Source organism: Camelina sativa, chromosome 15 (genome assembly GCF_000633955.1).
Source record: "Camelina sativa cultivar DH55 chromosome 15, Cs, whole genome shotgun sequence".
Taxonomy (NCBI): Eukaryota; Viridiplantae; Streptophyta; class Magnoliopsida; order Brassicales; family Brassicaceae; genus Camelina; species Camelina sativa.
This window is the reverse complement of record NC_025699.1, coordinates 26,743,504-26,760,754: the sequence shown is the minus strand read 5'-3', so window position 1 is coordinate 26,760,754 and position 17,251 is coordinate 26,743,504. Positions and strand designations below refer to the sequence as shown.

Sequence of the window (17,251 nt, the reverse complement as noted above, 5' to 3'; positions counted from 1 at the left end):
CATGGGTCGGTCCATACAGAGATGGAAGTCCCAGATCCTACCCGTTTAATGAGTCCTTTATTCACCAGAGAGCGAGCAGAAATCATACTCCGCCACCCATATGAGGGTAAGTAAGATTTAATTGGATCAAAAGGATCATAATGCCGGTAGTAGCGTCCCTTAAAAACCCTTGCGAAAAGGGAATCCGGTACTCTGATCAGACGCCAGAGCTGCTTTGCTAGCAACGCAGTGTTATAATCATCCAAACTCCGGAACCCCAATCCGCCAGTATCTTTGCCAGAACAGAGTTTATCCCACGCCACCCAATGCAACCCTCAGGAATGTCCCGACGAGCTCCACCAGAAATTAGAAATCGCACTAGTTAATTTCCTCGTAACCGTTTTGGGTAACCGAAAACATGACATAACAAAAGTAGGAACAGCCGTGGCAACGGACTTGATCATTACCTCCTTGCCACCTTTGGACAAAAGCCTAGCCGGCCACCCACTAGCCCGAGCTTGCAACTTGTCCTGCACGAAGGAGAATATTTTCGTCTTGGCACCCCCTAAGCTTTCCGGGATACCTAAGTACGAGCCCATGCCACCCAGGTTCGTGATACCGAGCACCCCTTTCAATTCGTCCCTAAGATCATTATCCACTGTATGTCCGAACTGAACCGAGGATATCTGAAAATTTATCTGTTGGCCCGAAGCCCTTCCATATTTCCTTAGAATCCCTAAGACCGCCTCACATTGTTCCTTTGTGGCTCGACAGAAGAAAAGACTATCATCCGCAAACAAAAGATGGGAAATAGCCGGACTAGCTGTCGATATCCTGATTCCTGTAATAAGTTTCAGCCTCTCCGCCTTCCGAAAATGGGCAATAAGCACCTCTGTACAAAGAATGAAAAGATAGGGTGATAGAGGATCCCCCTGACGAAGTCCCCGACAAGGTGTGATGGATCCATAGGCCTGTCCATTAATCAGGACCTTATACTGAACCGATGTCACACAAAACATTATCCATGATATCCATTTGTCACAAAAACCGAATTGCCGGAGCAAGTGTTCAATAAAAGACCACTCCACTCGGTCATAAGCCTTACTCATATCAGTCTTAATAGCCATAAACTTTCCCTTGCACGATGGATTGGTTCGTAGCCCATGAAACATTTCCTGAGCAATCAGGATGTTGTCCGAGATCAAGCGTCCCTCAACAAATGCTGATTGCGTTTCCGATACCATGGAAGGTAAAATAGCGCGGAGACGCTGGCACAAAACCTTAGAAATAATCTTATAGCCAACATTACAGAGGCTAATAGGCCGAAGTTCCGCCATTCTTGTCGGCTTATCCACCTTGGGGATAAGGCAAATATTTGTCACATTTAATCTTTTGTCAAAAACCTCCTCCCGCATGAAAGAATTAACCACCAGTACAAGATCAGATTGTACTGTAGTCCATGCTTTCTGATAAAAAAGAGCCGTCATGCCATCCGGCCCTGGAGCCTTATCAGGATGCATCATAAATAAAGCTTGTTTGACCTCCTGCTCGGTAACCTCGCGTGTCAGAAAATCATTGGTCTCCGCAGTGATAGATGAAGGGACCTCATCTAGCATTTCCTGAAAATCCGTTGGATTTGACGAGGTAAATAACTCCTCAAAATAGGATTCCGCAATATTTTGGATATCAGCCTCTTCCGTTGTCCAAGCTCCATGCTGATCATGGAGGCCTACAATCTGATTTCGTGCCCTACGCTGCCTTGTTTGAGCATGAAAGTAACCGGTATTGTGATCCCCAAGTTTCATCCAGCGACTCCTGCTTTTCTGATACCAATACACTTCCTCATCCCGATACGCTTCCCGCAACCGCCAAGTGAGTTCCGCAAGCTCATCCACCGGGGTATTATCATTATCTTGTGCAGCCGCTAATTTGGCCTTTAAGTCCTCAATTGTCTCCCGTCCATAAGGTACTTGTGCTTTCCGCCACCGGGAAATTGCCCGCCGGTAAGTGGTAATCTTATCCATCAATGTAGTAGCGTCCGTCGGATTTGTCTCCCAACCTTCTGCCACCGCATCATAGAAACCTTCCTTATCAAGCCACCGTCTATCAAACCGAAAGCCGCTCCGACCCCTATGTACCTTATCCTCGATTACCGTAACCAAGGGTTTGTGATCCGATGCAATCATAGTTAAATATTCTGTGAAAGAGTCCTTAAACATATCATGCCATGCTTCATTCGCTAAAGCCCGATCTAACCGACATCTTATTGGCTTCTTATTTCGCTATCCTCACCAGGAGAGACTATCTCCAAGAGAAGGAAATTCAAGTATACCACAATGTCGAATCATGGTGTTAAAAGGTACAAAAGAAGACGCATGACGTAATTTGCCACCTCTCTTTTCATGATTGCCTTTCAACTCATTAAAATCCCCAATTAAAAACCAAGGTGAGTCCCGAGTTAAACCAATTCATGTTAACCTCTCCCAAACCAATTCACGGTTCTTTGGAACCGGGTCGCCATAGACAAAGGTAAGATAAATCAGTTTCCCTTTATACACTAGTTCCACATCAATAAGTCTGTTGGATGCAAATAAAATTGAAACACTATTAATTTTATTATTATTATTATTATAAAAAAGTGCAAGACCCCCACTACATCCAATGGGTTCAACCGTTTTTAAATCAGAATAACCAAAATGACCAACATAAAGCTCTAAAACAGAAAAAGGTTGCCTTGTTTCAGACAAAAACAAAAACTCTAGACGATGCTTCCCCCATAAATCCCTAAGGTAGCCAATAGTCGCTTTATTCCCTAACCCCTGACAATTCCAGCTTAAAATCCTCATTTATTGCTTTGTGGTTTTGGTGGCTTGGATCCACCGGGTGGTCCCTTCTCCTTGTCCTGGTTCTTCGGGTTAGGTCCCTCTCCACCCAGATCATTAGATTTAGGTGCAGGACGCTTCTTAGGAGTTGCCCGCAAATAAACATTCAGCTTCTTGGAAGCTGTCTCTTTAAGGGCCAAAGAAGTCTTAGTCTTGCGGCCCTTGTCCACAAGCGAGTTAGACGATGATGATGCATCCGTGGGATCTGAGATGTCCATGTGATCGTCGCCGCTCTCAACAAGCTCCTCGTCGGAAACAGTTGGAAACACAGACGGACCATCAATAGGGATACCAGAGCCCCCATTAGCCGAGCCTTCTTCCTTCAGGGCTGGTGAGTCTGAAGTTTCACTGGCAACCGGACCTACCATTTGAACATAATTGTCCTCAGGAATTACCACAGCGGCAGGAGTGTTCTCACGCCCCACATCCAGCCCCTCTACAATCTGCGACAATGAGCCGCTACTCTTCGACCCAACTACCTCTTGAGCGGCCTGAAAAGTGGTTGCAGGCGGCCTAGATGCCGGTGCAGTGCTCTCATCCACAGTCTCACTAGTCACGCCACCGGGTTCAGTCTGCAAGGCTAAAACCTGGTCTCCAACCACCGCAAGATTGGTATCTTGGAAGAGAGGTTGCCGAACCCTTTTAGGAGGTTGAGGACGAACACCCATATCCTGACCAATCAAAACCTGTTCAGTAGAACCCTTTGAGGAACCTTGCTCTCCCTGCGCTTGTGGTTCCGGGGGAACCCCCACGGAAGCGAGGACATCCGCAGCAACCCGAGCCATATGACGATTCTCATCAACTTGGCCATAACTTGGGGCACTCCTTGGCTTAACGAAAGGCTCCCCATAATCACCACCAGCTCGACCCTTGTTACCCGAAGCATGTCTTGGTTTATGCGACCTTTGTTGGTCAGAATTTTGAGCCCCACCCGAACCTTCAGTAACCTTCTCCTTATCCTTTCTTCTATCACTTGTAGCTGCTCCTTTATAACTTTGAACCGGTCTGACCAACTCCTCCTCCACAGGAGCAATGGGAACAGGAACAGGCTTAGCAGCTTCCAGCAGCGGACAATGGTCAGAAGCATGACACATACTGAAGCACCGCTTACAGTATCCAAAGAGTCTTTCAAACTGCAAGGAAACAAAGGTCTCCTCCCCATTGTAGAACTCTATCACCGTATCAAAGCAAAGTGGCTTGAAGCCATTCACGATCACTCGGACTCTGCCTCCATCGATGTCTACTGCTACCACACGACCCAGATCTTCCCCAATACTCCGGAATATGGGTTCAGCCCAGAATTGAAACGGAACCCCAATCACTCGGACCCAGAAAGTAATATCCGAAGGGTATTCCGGATCTACCGTCGGACTCCAACGTACCATCGACAGCATCCACCGATCGAAGTGGAAAGGCTCCATCTTAAGAACCTCCGTGATGTCCTCCTCGTCATCAAAGTCGAATTGGAACTTCCCCAGACCTAAGTCTGCTCCCACAACCTTGCCTTCCAAGTGCCAAATCCGAGGCAGCATAAACAGAAGAGACTTCATGTCTTGCAGTCTCGGATTCATACATCTACCCACCACTGTCTTGGAATCAAAGCGGAATTATCAAAGTATGGAATTTTGATCTTCCTCTTGGGACCAACACCATCAGCTTTCTTCCCTGAACCATTCGCACCCAACAAGCCGCTTTGCGACATCTCCAAACATAACAAGACAGAACCGGCAAAACAGAGAGAGACAGAAAAAGAATGAGAAAAGCCAAGAAGCTGAATGTAATTGAGAGTATGATGAGAGCTAAACAAGACAAAGGACCCCTTTTTATACCTCTTAACCTGCCCTGGGTACCGAAACCTAGCATGCCATTTATGAGTATCCGCGATATCCCAATGATTTCGCCAGACCACAAGAGCACTTGATATCACAACCGAATCTCTCAAAACTAATGACCATACTTGTCGCTTGTCGGGATCAGACAAAATCTGGTGTGAACTTATTGTTGAAATCAGATATCCTTCTTCCACAATTGAACCATCATCAAGAATAGCTATAAACGCTACTCTAATCCACGGATGCCCTATTACAAAAAGAAATCGAGAATCCGAGAGAGATACAGAAGCTGATAAGATCCTCCATTTATGATTCCATGATCGCAGAGAAAGCCAATCCCCACCCATCAAGACCGAATCAAAATCCCAGAACAGATAATGGAGAGATATCGCAAATAATATCCTCCGACCAGTAGACCGCCATTGTCTTCTGTCCAAATCGAAATGGATTTGAAGCAATCCAATCAGAGAAATCAGATATTCTTCATCCACAGCTAATCCATGATCAAAAAACGCAGAGACCGAATCTCCGAACCACAAAGACCCATTAAAATTTGAGATTCGAGAATCCGAATAAGAGAGCAAACCTGGTGATACCTCCCATTTATGAAACCACACTCTCACATATTCCCAGGACCAATCCGTCAAAACCGAATCAAAAACCCTTGGGATACGCGATATTTCCAAAACGAAGCTCTCCCATTGATGAGACCCCGAACCCAAATAGACTATAAACTTCAAATCGGAACCAAATCTCCATGGCAGTCGAAAGATCTCGCCACACAGGATACCGAAACTCGTCTTCTTAACTCCATTGCAAGGTGAATCTCTATAGAAAGAGAAACCAAGAACCGCAGAATCCAAATACCAAACAAAACCCGAAACAAACAAGAACAAGATACCGAATCTCTTTTTCTGATCTCCATTCCGAAATGAAAAACCAGAGAGATAGAACCCAAAAACCGCAGAATCCAAATACCAAGCAGAATCCGGAATAAACGAGAACATAGAAACCCTAGATCCGCCGCATCGCCTTCGCCTTCTCTCTCTCCCTTTTTTTGTTTGTTTTTTGACTTTTTTTTTTTATTGGGTACTTTAATTTATTTTTAGTTTTGATGATTGCGAAGTATTTATAGTTTCTTTATAGTCTTTCCACACGAAAAAGAAAACTGAAATTCTTAAATTTAAACATTTATAACTGAAAATTTATATATAACCTAGAATTCTCAAATTTAAACCTTAAATTCTCAATTTATAACCTAGAATTCTCAATCTATAGTTTTTCCAAAAACATTACAATATGTTGAAAAATATAAAATATTTGATGTCCCAAGAAAAGTCTATTTCTTGACCAACGCATATCGAAGCTTCTATGTCTCCCCATGTCTCTCTTTCTCTCTCTACATTTCTCTCTGGCAATGCTGTTTCGATGGCGACCTCATTTTCCCATTCATTAATGCCAACAAAACCTCACCCTAAGAAAACATCCTCATTGCGTAGGGTCAAAGAAACCGTAAAATCCCATAAATAACTATATGGGTCTCTGTTTCTCCTCCGCCGCTAAAGGCTCCGGCCACAACCGCAGCGGCCGGAACCCCGTCTCACATCATCCTCCTCTCACGGTGGTCAAACACAGACCGCCTCAAACACCATGTTCTTTCATGGCCGTTACGATCCAAAAAGATCATAGAACGCAACAGCGACGCAATGCAACGGCTAAGAAAACGCCGACGCGGCAAACGCCACCGCACGGGAGAGGGAGAGAAAAAGTTATTAGCAATAATAACCATAATAATAAGAGACACGGAGAAGCGATCCCTTACGGTAAACGTATTGACTTTGGTTACGCTAAAGATTTTGATCACCGTTACACCATTGGGAAATTGCTTGGACATGGCCAATTTGGTTATACATATGTCGCCACCGATAAAAAGACCGGTGATCGTGTCGCCGTCAAGAAGATCGATAAGGCCAAGGTTATTATCATCATGATTCAATCATTCTTGAAGATTCTCTCTTCTCTTTTCTAATCATAGAGCTATATTTTTATTTTAAAGATTATTTTGGATTTTAGAATTGTTTTATTTTTATCCTTATTAAAGTATTGGATTCTTGCATTTCTTGATTTTGGGTTGGGGCAGATGACAATTCCAATAGCTGTGGAAGATGTAAAGAGAGAGGTGAAGATACTACAAGCTTTAACTGGTCACGAAAATGTGGTTCGGTTTTATAATGCCTTTGAAGACAAGAACTCTGTTTATATTGTCATGGAGTAAGTTAAAGCCCTTCCTTTAGACTATGTTTTAATTCTATTTTAGGATAATCTTCTTTCTTGTGATACAAGAAAAAAAAAGGGCTTGTCTCCTCTGTTGCTGATTAGTTTGTTCCGTTGATGATAAATTGTTATTCAGGCTATGCGAGGGTGGTGAATTACTTGATCGGATACTAGCGAGGTAACCATAGTGATATGTTTATGTGTGTTGCTCTGAGTCTTATTACGTTTGAGTATTAAGCTATTGTTTGTTTCTTGTTTTCAGGAAAGATAGCCGTTATAGCGAGAAAGATGCGGCCGTGGTAGTGAGACAAATGCTCAAAGTTGCGGCTGAGTGTCATTTGCGCGGTTTGGTTCACCGAGATATGAAACCAGAGGTAGTTAATTACAAATTCATATCATCATTATGTTCTGAATGTGTTATATACGTGTAGTTCATTTTTGTCTTACTAATCATCTTCTTTAAACAGAATTTTCTGTTCAAATCGACTGATGAAGATTCGGCTCTAAAGGCTACAGATTTCGGTTTATCAGACTTCATAAAACCAGGTTAGTTGCAAAATTATGCAAAGTGAGTCTTCACATACCAATTCTTTTATCTAGCTAAACACATAATATTTTTGATACAATGTAGGCAAAAAGTTTCATGATATCGTTGGGAGCGCGTACTACGTAGCACCTGAAGTGTTGAAACGCAGGTCAGGACCCGAATCAGATGTGTGGAGTATTGGTGTAATCAGTTACATTCTTCTCTGCGGGAGACGACCATTCTGGGATAAGACTGAAGATGGTATCTTCAAGGAGGTTTGTGTAGTTTCCCTAAGGAAAAATATTCATTAGACATCATAAAAATCTCTAATCATGAAGATATGTTAATTTATAAATTATATACATAGGTCTTGAAGAACAAACCTGATTTTAGAAGAAAACCGTGGCCAATGATTAGCAACAGCGCCAAAGATTTTGTCAAGAAGTTGTTAGTAAAAGACCCGAGAGCACGATTAACAGCTGCGCAGGCGCTATGTAAGAACTTTGTAACCAGTGTAACGCCATTTTTGATTAATTTTATTTGTTCTTATTGTATGTGTGTTTTGGTTACAGCACATCCATGGGTTAGAGAAGGAGGAGATGCATCTGAGATTCCTATAGACATATCTGTTCTCAATAACATGCGACAGTTTGTGAAATTTAGCCGCCTCAAGCAATTCGCTCTAAGGGTAACACTAATAAAAGAAAAAGAGATTTGTGTTTCATTTGTGGTTTTGATGTGTTTTAAAACTGATTTGTGTTTTTTGAGTCTAGGCTCTTGCAACAACGCTTGATGAAGAAGAGTTGGCTGATCTTAGAGACCAGTTTGATGCCATTGACGTTGACAAGAATGGGGCCATTAGCCTTGAAGAGATGAGGCAGGTAAAGTACAAAGAAAACTCAATCACCAGCAAAAATGATCCAGCCAAAATACTATACTTGACATCAACTCATTCTTGTTTCCATAGGCTCTTGCGAAAGATCATCCTTGGAAGCTTAAGGATGCACGAGTCGCCGAGATTCTTCAAGCGGTATATATATGTAAACTAAAGTTAGTATTCATGATGATGAGATTTATTAGTCTAAAGCGTGTTTTTACTGTCTACAGATTGATAGCAACACAGATGGATTTGTGGATTTCTCTGAGTTTGTCGCCGCTGCGCTACACGTAAACCAATTAGAGGAACATGATTCTGAAAAGTGGCAACAGAGATCAAGAGCAGCATTTGAAAAATTCGACATAGATGGAGATGGATATATAACAGCAGAGGAACTTCGAATGGTATATTTACACCTATTACATGCTTCTTAATCCACTAAAGTCACATTATTACATCAACTAGGCTTCTTTTTTTATTGTGCAAACAAGAACTTTCAATTCTTAAGGCCTCATAATTTCATTAATACATCAACTAGGCTTCTAACATTATTAAAATGGATATTTGTTTTTGCAGCACACTGGCTTGAAAGGGTCCATTGAGCCACTACTTGAAGAAGCAGACATAGACAATGATGGTAAAATCAGTCTCCATGAGTTTCGTAGACTCTTGAGAACTGCAAGTATCAAATCAAGAAATGTTAGAAGCCCTCCTGGTTACCTTATTACTCGCAAGGTCTAAGCAAATCTGCAATATCTTGGAACAAAAAAATCAAATCTGAAAATTAGTTCGGAATTTTTTTTGGATCCCTTACGTAGAAAAAAAAAACTAACTGGAACTGCATTGTTTTCATGTGTTGTTGTAACATATATTTTCTTATAAACAGTGTCAAAGAAAGTGATATACATATAGTCAATTAGCCACAATTTAGTGATATGAGTTTTTGTATTGTGTTGTGTATACCTGATGATTAATCAGAGTGTGAAAACATGGGTTTGTGAATTATGATGCATGTGTTATGAAATATTATAGGGAAAAATATCATAATTTTCAACTTTAGGACGTTTTAATCTTCTACTTTGGAAATATTGATCAAATTATAAATAAATGTTAAAGTTTTGTTGACTAGGCTTCTAAACCATGTCGTTAAGTAGTAGACATACAAAACCGTTTACAGTGTTAAATGTCCGTTATAGTAAGTGTTTAGTCTAAACGACATTGTTTGATAATTAATCAAAAAATGTTAAAAAGTTCATGAACTTTCAAATTTGTACCAGTTTTAATCCCCAACTTGATTAAATAAAAAAAAATGTTGACTTCATAAATAAATCATTAGGTTCTTGATGAATGATGACTTCATAAACCGTTGATTTGGATGTGTTATGAAATAGTATATGAATGCTCCATATAAGTCTATTTGTATGTTTAGTTGTGCATAGTAAAAACCCTCATTGTGTTTAAGGAAAAGAAACAACAGCTCGATGTAGTTGTTGAGGTATTCATTTTCAGCTGGGTTAAGTCTTTGTTTGAGGTTTTCGTTTTCAGTTGGGTTAAGTTTTCTCGGTGACATATATCTTTGGCTCTCCTCCGTTTACGTTTGTATATCCTACAACATCGTCTCTTTTGAGCATTTAGCTCCGCGACTAATGTTCTCTTTCGACTTTTCCGATGATTTTGAGAGCTTTGTTTCTCTTTAGTGTTTTATCTTGTGTTATTGTGTATTGAATTTAAGTTTCTGGAAATCGGATATCTTGTTTTCTGCTAGCTTTTGAATTTAAAAACATATTGCACCCATTCCAACTTTGTATTATAAAATAAAAATGTTTTAGTGAAAAAAAAAATGTAATCTCGTAGACAACTACTGAAAAACTAAAAACTCTGATTATTATGACCATAATAATGAAAATTAGTTCAGAAGCGACATCAATAAATTCGTTATTGGCTTGTTGTTATCATAATTGTGATAAGATTAGCGCGTTCTATGTATTAGGAAGTTAGGACGAGAGAGATGGAACACGCAAAGGCCACATAACCCACGTTTATAAACTTTTTTTGGTGTTTACAAATTAATAAATTATAATTATCAATATGAAAAAGTGCATTTATAATTATACATTAACAAAGAAAAAGAAACTAAATCATAATCATCAATAGAAAAGTGCATTGCATATGGGCTTTTTCCAAAAAAACAAAGGGTTTTAATTAATTAGGGTGTGAGAGAGATGGCACAAGTAAAGGCCAAACCATGTTTTGAATGCATATTTTTGGTGTTTGGAACTTTGAATGATCAATTTAGGTAAACTGATCAATTTAGGTAGAAGTTAGAGAACTTAGAAATGTTGAAAGTGGTGAAGTGGATTATCAAAAGTGGAGAGAACGTCTCATTCAAAAAAGAAAAGAAAAAACTAGTTCATGCATCGTATATGTTATAACTGATCAAAACGATCTCTTAGAGCTATTTCCATTTGGTATTAGTTTCGAATCGTTCTTAAAATTTTGGATGTCTATAATGAAAAAAGAGAAAAAAAAGCCAATAGTTAACTATTTTGGATGTCTTTTATTTTTTTGGGGGAAATAACTATATTATCCGATTTTTTTATATGAAATGTGAAATTTAAGAAAAAATGTTTATATATAACAAATACTAATTTTAGGAAGAAATACACAAATATGGTTGACAAAAAGAAAAGTATAGATAGATTAATATGTTATATATTTTACACATACACATTATTTCATAAAATGGGCGTGTTCGTTTCTTAGTCGTTAGTTTAGCGATAGCGACAAGAAAAATAAAAGGTCAAAGTGCTTTTGTATTCCACCGTAACAGTAAAAGCATGGAAAATATAGTCGTTGCAACAGAAAAATAGAGGTTTTACAGTCGCTGAAAAATTACTGTCTGTTTCTTCACCGGTATGTTAGTTTTAGGTGAGTCACTGGAATTGTTGTTTTCCGTTATAATAGTATATTTTTCTTGTCGCCGTCGCTGGTCGCGCGACTGGAAAAAGAATATGTCCGATATTTATTAATCTCTACCTACAATTCTATACTTTAGATATAGTACATGTATATCATTAAAATACATGGAATTTAAAAAAAAAAATCATAAGAAAAGTATATAAAATTGAAATATTAATATAGAAAAATATTTAAAAAGAAAGTTTGAAAGAAATTATATGGCTTCTATTATTTTCTTCAAATATATATTTTGGAAAGAGGCTTTATTTTCTTCAAATACGAAACGTCATTTTTACCTAACTCAGGGAAGACATAGATTGAAGATTTTGAATTTCATGATTTACCAAAAACAAGAAAGAAAAAAAAATAGTGAAAAAAGTTAGTTCACTTCATAGAAAATTTTTGACAGGTGACATAAAAAAAATTTATATATTTTTTTTTGGGGTTAGAAGACAAATTATTACATGAGATGAGTGCCACTGTGCTCAAACATTTAGTTCGTTGAATCTTATCGCTTCTACAATAAACATTTCCAACTGGATAAGCCTTTTCGTCTGACTCAGCTTTCCCCAATTATCCCAAAACCAAACTCAACCCGGTTCGGTTTTTGCTAAACCCGACAGAATATTTAAATTGCACTCACAGATGAAATTATTTAAAACTTAACCATAACATTAATTAAATAAACTACCTCTTAGACCTATAAATACACCTCTCTAATCACTTCATCTCCTGCCTCAAATCACACACATTGTCATTGTATCATACAAGCCCAAATCGGAAACTGAAAAACAAAGAGAAAACCAAAAACGCCGTCGTTTCAGAATGCTCTCTTCTTCCTCTTCAACCTTCTTCATTCCTCCATTCCTCTCTTCTTCTTCTTCTCCGCCGCTCTCTCCTTTTCCAGCACCGTCACGCGTTTCCCGGATCTCTCCGCCTCTTTCTGCAACCACCACCGCATCCTACACCTGCACCGCCGAAGATTTACGCCAAATCCGGCATCAGTTTTCAGCGACCGCGTCGCTCTACGAGATCCTCGATATCCCCGCCGGCTCGACGATTCAAGAGATCAAATCGGCTTACCGACGACTAGCCAGGATCTATCATCCCGACGCGGCGGGAAGCAGTCGGAGTAACTCGTCGACGGCGGACGAATTCATGAAGATCCACGCGGCGTACTGCACGCTTTCGGATCCTGAGAAACGCGCCGTCTATGATCGGAGAACGATGCTTCTTAGTCGGAGACGGCCGTTAACTGTTGGTGTTTCTGGATGCGGAAGTTACGGCGGACGGAATTGGGAAACCGATCAGTGCTGGTAGCGAGTTGACTGACTCGGTGGTTGATGAACCAACCAGTTCAGTTGTTAAAAAGGTTTTATTGTAATTATTACAAACTCAGATATTAAATGCTAAATCTGGGTGATTAGTTTAACGCTACAATTTGCTTAGCAATAGCCAAATAAGCCAATATAATATTCGCCGGTCAGCACCGTTTTACCGTACCACGTAGGATCAACGCGTCTCTGTGATTTTTTTTTTTTTTTTGAAATGCTATTTTTTTATGTAATACATAATCCAACTCCGTAATTAAATAAACAAGACATAATAAAATTAGTCATTTATGAGATTATTTTCCAAGCTGGATGGAATATTTTGATTTCTCTAGTTGTAATTAGTCTACATATGGTTTCTTTAAATATTCAACAATTGTTTTACCATCCTTTTTTTTTAAAAAAGGAAAAATAAAAAGAAATCATAGAATCCCGAAATTTACTTTTTTAATATTTATGGTTGAAATAATTGATAATCTAATACTATGGGTTAAGAATTTTTTTATGTATATAAACTATAAGAATGACGTTGTGGTGGTATATAATATGATCAATCATAATTGCTAAAGCAAATACGACAGACAGACAAGATTCCTTTTCTTTCTTGACATGTATCATCACTCTTGTTTCAACATGTTCCGGTACATTTGCTTGCATCCCAAGAATTTTTTTCTTATTTGACAAAATCAAACTCGTAATGTTTTCAATTCACTTCAAAAAGTTTAAAGCATAGCTTTCTCTATTATTTATTAGTGTAAAATACTCAATTGATAAGAAAAGCTATACCCTCCATAAACAATGGGAAGGAGAACATTGTTTCCATTTGACACCCAATATTTTCTTAATTTAAGTAATTAGGATGCTTTTTTTTTCCTGCTTCTGGAAGAAAATTCGATCGAATCATTATACGACTATATGAGTATAAAAATATATAATTGTGTGTGGGTGCAAATATTATATGAGTAGAAGAATATACTCCCTCGGTTTCAAAATATATGATGTTTTAGGCAAAACACGCATATTAAGAAATAGTTACTTTTAAAAAGTTTAGTCAATCATAAACAAGACTGCATAATATAAGATATAAAACTAATCTAAAAGTTACATAAAAAGTTGGAAACATCCTATATTATAAAACAAAAATACTTCTCTAAACATCCTATATTATGAAACGGAGGGAGTATATAACTGTAGTAAATAAATGGATAATGTACAAGGGTGGTTGGTCAACTAGTTTGCCCTGTCTTCCTATATATTCAACAAGATATCTATACTATTAATTGGGGAGCACACATAGGGATAAAAAAAAAAAAACTATAACATATATCTCTGTTGCCAAACAGACCCATTTCTTACATATTTTTAAAAAACAAATTAAAAACATCTTTATTATATTTTAGGAAATTGTTCAAATTAGTAACATAAAAAAGTTCATTAAATTTAAATTGTTAGAAAATCAATTTCCTTTTAAAAAATGAATTTAATCAATTTCAAAAAATCTATAATAATTGTAATTTAATGAAAGTATCTATTAATTAATTCCAATTTGTGTGGTTATTGAAAGAATAAATCTGTTAGATGAGGAAATAAATTATACTAATTAGTTATGATTAGTATATATGGAAATAATAAAACCGAAATTGTATTTATAGCTTTTGTTAATCTACCTTAACACATCTAAATATGTGATTCTAATACTAAAATCCTAACTTAAACATATACCACAGATTAAATCTAACAAAATACTTTTTTTTTTGGTAGCACAAAACACTTAAAATTTAAATATTTAATTTTAATATTAAAACTAAATCTGTTAAAAGCTAATTTTATTACATATAAAAATAAAAATTACTATTTCTTATTTTGGTATCGTTAAATACAAAAAAATTGGTAGTGATATCTAATTTTCAAAATCTCAATATTTGAGTAAGGGTCAACTTCTAGACGTGTAAATCTCTACTTTGGGACGATTATTTGAAATTTTTAGTTTTTTCTTATAACATGTAAATTGTTTAAAAAAAATTGATCTATTCGAAAAGAACCGGTATGAAATGTAAACAAGTAATTCAAAAAATAATTACATTATCTAAACTGTTTCTCATAAAAAGTTGGACAAGAAATAGAGGTAAAGAGATAATAGTATAAAATTTGGATGGTTAAATTTTATTGTGGCTTTCAAATATCAAATAACTAAATTAAAATTCAATGCTCTATTCATTTCAAATATCGGGACATTAAATAATGGGTACGGGAAAGAAACGCGTAAATCAGAAAATAAAAATCATTATCTAAACTATTCTTGACAAAATACGGAACGAGAATTTTGGGAACACAAATTCAAGCAGAACATATGTGACTATTTACTCATGTGAATTATGCGTAATGGGGTTTTTTCGGATAAAAAAATATTTAAACGTTGCAAGCACACATATTAGACGGGTTTGATCGCTTGACAATTATATTTTGGTTATCTGGAAATTCTATGATACTCAACGGGATGGGTATGGACAAGTAGGCACTTAAGGACAAGATCACTTCCTCTTATTGTCTTTTATTTAGTTGTCTTCTTTATTGATATTTAAAAAAAAAAGAATTATCATTCATTTGTGTCTATTGGGAAGTGAAACTAAACCATATATCAAACTGCTATGCATTCAAATTATGTATGTTATACCAAATGAATATTTAAAGTTAAAAAAAAATTATAAACAGAGAATACATGTATTCTCTCTAAACTTATTATAATAAATATAGTCGAATATGTAATTATTTAAAAGAGCACAGTTATGGGACAAAAAAATTTACGCATACAGAACAAGACGAATATCTCATTCCAAAATATATATACATCTAGGTTAAATACGCGAAATAAATAAAACTGAAGCTGAATCCAAATTTGATTTAGCACCCCTAAACAAACAGTTAGAAATGTTTGGATTAGTTTAAAATAATATATACATAATATCACTTATCTAAATTATATCTTAATTTTTTCTATATATATCACTCATGCAGGTCTGAGTAGATGGTAGAGATTTACATGAAATTTTTTCCAATTTTTTAAAAATTTACCAAATATAACCCCGCACGTACGTGCGGGTCTCAACCTAGTAGGGATTAAGAACACTTCATTTTCTCATCCAGGTACATCATTCGGATAATATCATCCATATATATTTGGGATTTTAGTAAAACAAAGGAGCTGAGGTATAAAAATTGGATGAAAGATAAGTTGCATGAGAAAATAGATACTTCGAATGTAATCTGGTCATTTGGATGCGTTAATTAAAATCCTACCAATAAAACTGAAATACCTAATTTGTAACATAAATCATGTCAACTTTTTACATGCCGAAAAAATTGGTGTTTAACGTGTTACCTAGTAAAAAGAGCATGATATTCTATAGAAAAACATGCTTTAAATCTATGTCATTTAAATAATAGATGATGTTGTAAGTATAAAATAAAAAGTTAAAATATTGCTATTTTTGAGAATGTCTCTTATTTTTAAAGCTTTGTAAAATAGTAAATATTCAAAAGTGAAATGTTTATTATATTTGGTAAAATTATTGTTCAATAAAAAAAACTGTATTTAACTGTAGAAAACTTTAAATTTAAATACGTAATAAGTTTAGCTTCATGGTCAATCGGATCTGGAATTATTTTGGTCTTTTTTATAAAAGGCTCTCTACTATTGCCAAAAAGGTTTTAACTAATGTGCTATGTTGTAGACCCTATGTTTCATCTTTATCGATTATGTGCGGCTTCACGGTGAAGGCCGATGGAACTATCTGGCTAGGCTCGCTGGGTTGAAGAGAAATGGCAAAAGGTGCAGGTTAAGATGGGTTAATTACCTAAGACCAGACCTTAAGAAGACAAATCACTCCTCATGAAGAGACCATCATCCTTAAGTTACAAGCTAATTGGGGCAATATGTAAAACTAATTTAAGCTTTTGATTGTTTATTTTTGCCACTAGAAGTTGCTATATTGTAGATTTACTCAAATAAGTAATTACACTTGTCTTTCTTATTTCTAGGTCTTTTTAACTGATGATTTGTATTTTTAGGTGGTCAGCGATTGCACGTAGTTCACCGGAAAGAAGAGACAACGGAATCAAGAACTACTGGAGAACCCATATCAAGAAGAAGAAAAAGTCTCCAACGAACAATGCGAAGAAGACAAAATACCGTCTATTCAAGAGGCAACAATTTCAGCAGCAAAGGCAAATGAAATTACAGCAAGAACAACAATTGCTTCAGTTCAATCAAATCGACATGAAAAAGATCATGTCTTTACTAGATGACGACAACAACAATGGTGATAATAGCTTCAGTAGTAGTAGCGGCGAAGGTGGTGTTTTCTATGTGTCTCATCCGATCACACATTCAACAACAAGCTCACGTTGTGACCCAAATACTAACGGTATTACTTGGTGGTTCCTGTAGCAATACCCGAACCTAATGTGAATGAAGATCGCTATTTGGGACGGTTTATGGAATCTAGATTTTGAAGGACAAGGAAGTTCTGGTGGTGCTGCTTGTGCCCCAAGGAAGCACTACTTCCCAGAACATAGCTATTCCCTTTTGTTAA

General features: G+C 37.0%; 3 protein-coding genes and 1 pseudogene across 3 annotated transcripts; 3 read left to right on the top strand and 1 right to left on the bottom strand.

Moving 5' to 3' along the window:
* Window positions 2,571-5,804, bottom strand: LOC109129331. Its single transcript, XM_019237351.1, has 2 exons — window positions 4,691-5,804; window positions 2,571-4,563 (listed from the first exon to the last, which is right to left on the bottom strand). Exon 2 carries the CDS (start codon window positions 4,430-4,432, stop codon window positions 2,822-2,824), a length of 1,611 nt encoding a protein of 536 aa, XP_019092896.1. The 5' UTR covers window positions 4,433-4,563; window positions 4,691-5,804; the 3' UTR covers window positions 2,571-2,821.
* Window positions 6,125-9,356, top strand: LOC104747621 (calcium-dependent protein kinase 16-like). The gene is made up of 12 exons (XM_010469286.1): window positions 6,125-6,668; window positions 6,834-6,964; window positions 7,104-7,145; window positions 7,230-7,341; window positions 7,435-7,513; window positions 7,599-7,768; window positions 7,861-7,987; window positions 8,066-8,181; window positions 8,267-8,374; window positions 8,461-8,523; window positions 8,601-8,774; window positions 8,947-9,356. The coding sequence occupies exons 1-12, from the start codon at window positions 6,228-6,230 to the stop codon at window positions 9,109-9,111; spliced, it is 1,728 nt and encodes a 575-aa protein (XP_010467588.1). The 5' UTR covers window positions 6,125-6,227; the 3' UTR covers window positions 9,112-9,356.
* Window positions 11,814-12,958, top strand: LOC104747620 (chaperone protein dnaJ 11, chloroplastic-like). The gene has a single exon (XM_010469285.2). The coding sequence runs from the start codon at window positions 12,154-12,156 to the stop codon at window positions 12,646-12,648; it is 495 nt and encodes a 164-aa protein (XP_010467587.1). The 5' UTR covers window positions 11,814-12,153; the 3' UTR covers window positions 12,649-12,958.
* LOC104748832 lies at window positions 14,901-17,251 on the top strand (annotated as a pseudogene).

What these genes read in the sequence shown, in the direction of transcription:
- LOC109129331 (XM_019237351.1), bottom strand. Translation starts at nt 4,432, where the DNA reads ATGAATCCGAGACTGCAAGACATGAAGTCTCTTCTGTTTATGCTGCCT.
- LOC104747621 (XM_010469286.1), top strand. Translation starts at nt 6,228, where the DNA reads ATGGGTCTCTGTTTCTCCTCCGCCGCTAAAGGCTCCGGCCACAACCGC. An exon ending in ATCAGACTTCATAAAACCAG is followed by an intron (nt 7,514 to 7,598) that starts GTTAGTTGCAAA and finishes GATACAATGTAG; the next exon opens with GCAAAAAGTTTCATGATATC. An exon ending in AAGATGGTATCTTCAAGGAG is followed by an intron (nt 7,769 to 7,860) that starts GTTTGTGTAGTT and finishes TTATATACATAG; the next exon opens with GTCTTGAAGAACAAACCTGA.
- LOC104747620 (XM_010469285.2), top strand. Translation starts at nt 12,154, where the DNA reads ATGCTCTCTTCTTCCTCTTCAACCTTCTTCATTCCTCCATTCCTCTCT.